Below are 8095 nucleotides of genomic sequence, written 5' to 3'. Positions count from 1 at the left end.
GCCTCATCCACACACCAATTCAAAGTAAAGTTACTTTTAGGCCTTTTTTCCATCCTTTGCACAGTTTCCCTATAAAGAGCAAGATCATAGCTAGTTGATTTCCTGACCCATGATTTAAGGGCCAATGTTAGAGTAGCTTTTTTTGGGTCTTCTTTGTAATTGGATTGTTCAACCACAGATAATCTTAGTATAACAATCACTGCACAAGTGATAGGTGAACAAAAGCATTTACTAAACTGTCATATCCACGATGAAACAACAGATGCTGTCAGCTCTAAAGGGAATACATTAGCAGAAATAAGCCTGAAAGCTAAAGACCTAATAGTCATAACATGCCTTTCAATCACTTATTTATGTTAGCAGTTCAGCTTGGAAATAAAGTTAACACAATCCTGATTTACAATACATTATGTTTATCTTTGCAATAAAGTATATCATAAATAATATTGGCATATTGTTGTTTGGTTGGGGTTTTTTCCCCCCTTCAGAAACATTTGCCTTCACCACACATCATTTTGCTTTCCTTGAAAGCCTCCCTCACATCCAGTTCTGCTATTCCAACATTTTTGGATGTAGAAATCCAAAAATCTCATGTTTTCCTGGTGTTTTATTTCATAGTTGATGGTATGTTTCTTAAACTGATATACAGATCCTATGCCCAAACCAGTTACTGGAGCAACTGGTTATTTCAGGACACTGTAAAAGCCAGAAAGGCTGAATTGACTTGGAAACATAGAATCATAGAATGCATTGCATTGGAAGGGATCTTTAAAGGTCATCTAGTCCACCTGCCCTGAATCAAGCAGGAACATCCCCTGTTAGATCAGGTTGCTCAGAGATGCAACAAGTCTGACCTTGGATGTCTCCAGGGATGGGGCCTCTACCACCTCCCTGGGCAACCTGCTCCAGTGCTTACACATACCTCTCATACCACCCCAGCAGTGAGTAGGCTGGGGTTGCATAAGAAGTTGGGATAGCTGTCTCCAGCTGGCCAAAAGCACAATCCATACCATACAATGCCATGCTCCACAAGAGCACTATTGTTGATGCGGACAGTGATGACAAAAAGCACTGTAACACAGATTAAGTGGGACTTTTTATTTGAAACATTTACAGAGATGGAAATAAATACAGAAAATAGAAGAGAGAGGCTGCTTTTAAAAGAACTCAATCAAGTCTTCATCAGGTTTCAAACAGGAAAATTTGTATCCAATAGATGCTTAAAACTGGCCACCATTTCAAAGGTCAAGGATTAGGCTGAGCAATAATGTAAGTAACTGAAGAGAGGCATTACAACAAACAACAGCTGACATCAGGGAGCACAGAGATGTGACAGACAAAATGGAACCACACTACAACAGGAAAAGGCTCATATATTTACAACATACCTATCATACAAAAACATTTGGAAATATTTAGGGAGTGATTTCTTCTCTGTCCAGCTATGAGATATAAAAGATACACTGGAGGGCTTGTTGATTTTTGTTCCCCTCTCCAGTATCTACAGCACAGTTTTAGCTTTTGACAAAGTTTAAAAAACCTTTTTTGTCACAAGAATTTTCCATCCAACCTGAACTTTTTCCCGTGTTTCCATCCTTACTTGTCATCATTGCTGCCATCCACTGGGGTGCGCTGTCAGGAGACAAAGTTTGTAAAGCTCTTTGCAGTCTTTTATCGATGGTCTGACCTGTAGGTTGGAAAAGTGTCCGTGCGATGAAGCTTCACTGGGCTAGAAACATCTTCGAATCAGGTGCAAAAAAACAGAACAACACTCAGTAAGACAGAGGCACCTCATAAAGGACTGAGTAAGCTGCAGATTACAGCCATTTAATTATACCTAACCCTGCTTAACCTGCTGCTCCCTCTCAAACACCTCCACTTAGATTTTTCTTTTCCATTTCCCTAAGAACTGAAAGTTGTACAAAGCAAATGAATTTTTAAGCAGCTTTGACTTTGCATTTTAAGTGAAAAATGCACCTTATCTCACACTATCAGCATTAGAACTTTTCTGTACATTAGAAAAGAGGACAAGAGGCAATTTAGAAATCACAAACCACAACTTTGGTGGAAGAAAGTTTTTGCATACAAGGTTTGGGGTGCCTCAACCACTGAGTGTGTGACATGCTGCTTCATACATGTCACAGAATCACAGAACATTAGTGGTTGGAAGGGATCTCAACAAATCATCTATCCTGCCAGGGCAGCATCACCTAGAGTAGGTCACATAAGAACACATCCAGGCAGGCTTTGAGTGTCCCCAGAGACGGAGACTCCACAATCTCTCTGGGCAGCCTGTTCCAGTATTTTGTCACCCTCACAGTGAAAGGGTTTTTCCTTATGTTCACATGGAACCTTCTACGCTCCAGCTTGCACCCATTGCCCCTTAACCTGTCATTGGGTATCTCTGAGAAGAGCCTGGGTCAATCCTCCTGACACGCACCCCTCACATATTTACACAACTCAATGTAACAATTGTTTCAAATTCCTTTTTCAAGTAATAAGTGAAGCATTTCAAGATATTGGCAACCTAATTTAATTAGGGGTGCTCTGAAAGGTGCCTGACTGCTGAGCGAGACAAGGACCTCAATGTCTATCCTAATTTCAATGCCAGCTGCATGGCTACTTATGTTACAAAGACTTTTACCCCCTTCTCCTGATGACAATCTCCTAGGATATTGTACCCAAACACTCTATCTTCCGTCAACTCAATGCTGAATTATCATTTTAATAAAGAGCTATGCAGTAAGGCACAGTAAAAAAATAACCCACTGCTTGTGTCAGAATGCTGCAAGCAGTCTTGTTTTCATGTGCCACAGGCTGCCACCAGTAAGTCATCTTCCCATTGAACAAAATTGAGGAGGCATAAAAGTGCTGCTTTTATTATTCATCCCTCCTCGGAAACGTTTGCTGGGTTTCGCTGGGGCTTTTCATGTGCTGCCTGCGCCCTCTAGTGTTCAAACAAGGGAAAACGGGAGAAACGCTTCTGCAGGATTTCTGAGATCAGTGGACCAGAACGGAATGTGACTGCGTGCGTGTCAGGGTGGCCAGTGCTTGTAAATTTTAATCACAGCTTGTTATATTCCATGTTCTGGAGGTGCTAACCTATCAATCTGCAGCTTCATTTGGAATCACAGAATCATATGATGATGGACAAGCTGACTTTCATCATCTAATGCCCTTATGGTAAAGGGAAACTGCTTCAAGTCCATCTTTATCTTCCAAATGTTAAATAAAGCTCAGTCTTTATTCCCATACATTGTAAAACCAAGGTTATGACATAAATTAGCCCTTTCCATTTAATATTCCAGTCTGCCATACTTCCAGTAAGCATCCAGTCTGTTTTCTACAGGCTTTTCCAAGCAAAACCCTGATCCTGACCTCACAGCTCATCAATACCAGCTTCTGTACCAACACTAACTCAGCCAATCCATGTAGCTTAGAGTGAAAGAACACGTTTTGAAAGACAAACAGAGTGTTGTTTGTTTGTTTTTAATTCTAAGAATGCACACAACTACCATATGCTGACTTTGGACCAGCTTGTCGGTGGTACGAAGCACCTGCAGCTCCTACCCCAAAGATGCTTCTAGTGAAAGCAGCACATGTTAGGTGCTGCAGATTTCATTTCACCATCTCAGGAGACCGAGGTTCAGTTTTAAAGCATGCTCTGAAATACACAGGCAAAGTCGGCTCAGTCAGCACTGCTGTCAGCCATCCTTCCTGCCGACGCTGTACGCTCACCACCACCTCCCCATGCATGCTCTCCACAACCACTAGATGTCCCTTGGTGATCACGGAGGGCCAACTGGGTGCAGAGACCTGCTCGGGGAGCTCCCTCCCTGCAGCCTAGGCAGGTTTTCAGGCCTGAGGGATCTGGAGCAAACATCTGCCCATCTTCAGGCCACACTGCAGTTCACAGTGGCACCAGTGCAGATGTTCAAGTAACTACTTCTCATGGCCTTTTCCTTTCCCAAATTCATCTGTTTTCAAGGATGCAGTTGCTTTGGTTGAATGTTAGTGAGTACACAAAATCAATAATGAAGGTTGCATTATTCTTAGTGTGAAGCAACCACCCAAAGGGGAGGGGAACCAAATGGCTCTAAGTCTAGCAAAAAACTAGGTGCCATTAGAAGAGTTTGGTGGCAGAAAGAATTGGGCAACATTGATAATTGATCGTCCTGTAAAAACGGCCAGAAAACTTGTCAGATGAAGGATCTCTCTCTAATGGGAACTACAAAGGGCACCTGCAGAATACCACCCCCCTGGCCCAATTGTCCATCTTTGGGTGGAATGTGCCTTCCTCTCCATCACCCAGACAGCAGTGGCATCTGGCTGAGACCAAATATCAGCCTTCCGTGGGATAGATAGAGAAGTGATTCAGCAATATCATATCATGAAGCGATCAGTGCACTTCCTGCTTCAACCCCAGCCCATTACCTTGCAGGCCGTAGAGCTGGCCGGTGCTGTGCTGTCGTGTGATGTGCTGCCAGTAGGCACTGCGGGGCAAGGGCACCATGGCGCTGAGGGACACAGCTCGCTCGCTCATTTTCATCTGAAGCTGCAAAGCAGGAGACTGATGTAAGAACAGCACAACCACTGGCTGCAAGAACTTCTAATGAAATAGCCAGCACAGCCTCTCCCTCCCTTCCTCTTCCCATCCTACAATAGCAGCCACATCCAGCTTGGGGATTAGTCTCCTCAGGCACACATCACTCAAGTTAGGAGGCCATGCTGCTGCTGCGCACCAAAGCTCACCTTGGTGCTCCCCTGGTCCTGGGCTAGCATTGGTTCCCCTGAAGGGAGTTGTAACTCAAGTAGCTGAAACAAAAATCAGGGATCAGGAGAAGGTAAAAGAGTGCTGGTAGGCTCCCCTGTTAGCAGCAAAGCCATCAGAGGGTCTTCCCAACTTCCCAAAGATAAATACAGCCTCAGCACATTGAGAACCTGACAGGAGATGTTTCACATGAGCAGGGACAAGTTGGTTTTGCTACTTTTGAAGCATTTTCTATTGAACTCCTCTCTCCTACAATCGAGGAATGTGCCAGTTGAATGGCACAGGAGTTCAACAGGAGACAACTGCATGCTTCAGTTGGGTTCTTTGAATGAACAGCACATCCAAGTATGTTGGGAAGACAGCATGTGAGCTGCAGGCCCCATCTCAGTTCCCACTCCATACAGCAACTTCAGATACATTTTCTCAGATAACCACAGCCCACTGTTATTTACACTACATTTAACTCAACCATTCATGGGAACTGACTACCCTGAGGTTTACTTTTCCCCAAAAATTCAATAAGACATATTTGCAAGCTGATAAAAATATTTGGATTTTATCATAAGTTTAACAGTACAGCTAAAACTCTCCTCCCAAAGCTCAGGAAAACACCAATTCAAACATACCAAAACTGCACTCGATTCTTCTAATTTATAAAAGTCTTTTACCACAAAAAAAAAAAAAGTTTTAGTTTCACAAAACCTGAGGTGAAATAACATTTTACAAGAACATCAGAATATTTTGAAGCAAAAACACATAGCTGAAGCAAGCACAGAAGAGAGACGAAGGCTGGCTGCATCTGCAGACATCCATTTCCAAGTTATTTAGAGGTGCCATCTACCTTCAACCTCCTCTCTGTACAATGGACACTGTACCTATGATGTAAAGCTAGAACAAAACAAAACCAAACCCAGATTAACTCCTGCTCTTAAAAAAACCCACCTCCACATCAGCTGGATATGAATCATGGCACCATGCAAGGTTCCACCTACACCATATGGTGTATTTATTACAACCCCTTCACTAAAGCCCCGACACCCTTTGCAGTGTCACCACACACACTTCAGCACCATGGAAACAAACAATGACAGATCTTTTACTGGGAGTAAAAATCAGCAGAACATTGTGAGGATAGCATTTCCTTGCTGTAGATACAAGTTTTGGTGGTTCCATTTATTAATGGAACAAGCTAAGGGAGTTTGAGCGACGGTTCAGCTGTCAGGAGGAGTGGAAAGAACAACAGGCTATCCTGGGAGGAAAAGAGAAACATAACTAGAGAAAGATTAGATAAAGACAGAGAAAAGGGGAAGAAAGGGTGGCTCCTCCTGAACCCAGTCAGCAGGGGGAAAAATTCAAATCTCTATGGCTGAAGATAAGAATGAGAGTGTGTTATGTCCTGAATACACACAGCTTCATCACAGCACCTTAGACTGCGAGTGCAGGCAGCTTTAATGATGATTGATTTCATTCTCACAATTAACCTACTGTATCTCTGTGGCAACAGAAAGAGTAGGAATAACTTGCTAATGACCTGGCTTTATGCTGCAGAAGCACTCAGCACCAAAAGCAGGTTGAAAGCAGTCAGAATTTATATGCTGGAACACGCATGAGCAAAGGCTGGGAGCAGAGAGCCAGGTGGGACCTGTGGCTCCACGCATTATCAATACACCAAAAGATTTGTTAACCAGAGGGCACCTAACCCACAGCCTCTCTCCCCCTCCTGCTCAGGGGAGAAAGAGGATGCTGAAACCTGAAAGGAGATCAGGACCTCTCTCTTCAACAACTCCAGCTTCCAAAGCAATGTGTATCAAAATGCCATGTGATATGGTAGTCCATTCAAAAACCTTTCAAGGACTCACAGTAGTTTGAGGGCAATAGGACCTGTCCAGCCTAGCCTTGAACATTTCCAGGTCGTTGACAGCTTCCCTGAGCAATCTGTTCCAGTGGTGAGACACTGGGAGAGTTGCCTGAGAAGGCTGTGGGCACCTCATCCCTGGAGGTACTTAGGACCAGGCTAGATAAAGCTTTGAGCAATCTGGTCTAGCAGAAGGTGTCCCTGCCTGTGGGGCCGGGGGATTGGAACTAGATGATCTTCAAGGTCCCTTACAACCTAAGCCATCCTACAATTCTGTCCCCAGAGCAATTAAAATGCAGCTCCCTGTAGATGAGGCAGGGTTCATGTTAAGTCACACTTAAAGAAGCAGAAAATATGTGAGAAGCAGCAAGGGACAACACAAAGCCACTCTGCAGCTCCAGCAGCTATGAGAGACCAGCAGAGAAGGGGATAGAGAAGCAGCACCAGCAGCCATCGGCAGCCAGTGCCAAGAGCAGCTGGGCAGCTGCTGTGCCACCTCTTGTTATCTGGCCATCTGCTGAGCCAACACACAGCTTTGGGTTAAGCACAGGGTGTGGCTGGTATCCCAAAATCCTAGAAGCTCAGGGAGGAAAGATTAAGTATTTTCTCTCTTGGATCCCACATCAACAAATTTACAAAAGTACATTAAAAAATTCTAAATAATTCAGAAAATACTGCTGAAAAAAAAAAAAAAACCAACAAATCAAAATCCATCACAAACCCCTCCAAAATCCCCTAAAAACACCTGCACACCAGCAGGTAGATTAATGGAAACAGCTTCACTAAAATATTGCTGCTGTTCTGACTACTATCCATCTTATCCCAATAATCATTAATCTCATTTCAGAAGTTAGTGAGCACCATTTCCACTCTCAGCACGTCTGAAACAGCCAGAGGTAATAGCAGGCTCCAGCCTGGACAGAGGCATTCACACAGCAGACAGACTCAGTGCAAAGTGCTCACACGAGTTGCTGAGAAGACTCAGGGAAGGCTGCTGCTAAACTGGCTGATAATACAGAATGACAGGATGTTAGGGGTTGGAGGGGATCTCAAAAGATCAAGTCATGGATGATGGATCTGAACAACCTGATCTAATGTGAGGTGTCCCTCCTCATGGCAGGGGGGTTGGACCTGGATGATCCTTGAGATCCCTTCCAACCCTAACGATTCTATGATTCTGAGTCCACCCCCCCGCCAGAGCAGGATCACCTAGAACAAGTCACACAGCAACACATTCAGGCAGGTCTTGAAAGTCTCCAGAGAAGGAGACTCCACAACCTCTCTGGGCAGCCTGTTCCAGTATTCTGTCACCTTCACAGTGAAAAAGCTTTTCCTTATGTTCATGTAGAACCTCCTATGCTCCAGCTTGCACCCATTGCCCCTTGTCCTATCACTGGACATCACCAAGAAGAGCTGGCTCCATCCTCCTGACACTCACCCTTTACATATTTATAAAGACCTTTCCACGA

At 44.1% G+C, this 8095-nt stretch overlaps 1 protein-coding gene across 2 annotated transcripts in view; it reads right to left on the bottom strand.

Annotated features, from left to right (window-relative positions):
• Nucleotides 1-1076: 1076 nt before the first annotated feature.
• The window catches only part of DOK5 (docking protein 5), a 47646-nt gene continuing 40627 nt past the window's right edge, over nt 1077-8095 (bottom strand). For both annotated transcript variants that reach the window (XM_009903189.2, XM_054173564.1), the window contains exons 7-8: nt 4435-4555; nt 1077-1739 (exon numbers count right to left, since the gene is read on the bottom strand). In XM_009903189.2, the coding sequence (XP_009901491.1) occupies nt 1672-1739; nt 4435-4555 (189 nt within the window). In that variant the 3' untranslated portion in view covers nt 1077-1671. The remainder of the gene's footprint in view (nt 1740-4434; nt 4556-8095) is intronic.

This window comes from Dryobates pubescens, chromosome 26 (assembly GCF_014839835.1).
Source record: "Dryobates pubescens isolate bDryPub1 chromosome 26, bDryPub1.pri, whole genome shotgun sequence".
In the NCBI taxonomy this organism is placed as follows: Eukaryota; Metazoa; Chordata; class Aves; order Piciformes; family Picidae; genus Dryobates; species Dryobates pubescens.
This window is presented reverse-complemented; position numbering and strand designations above follow the sequence as displayed.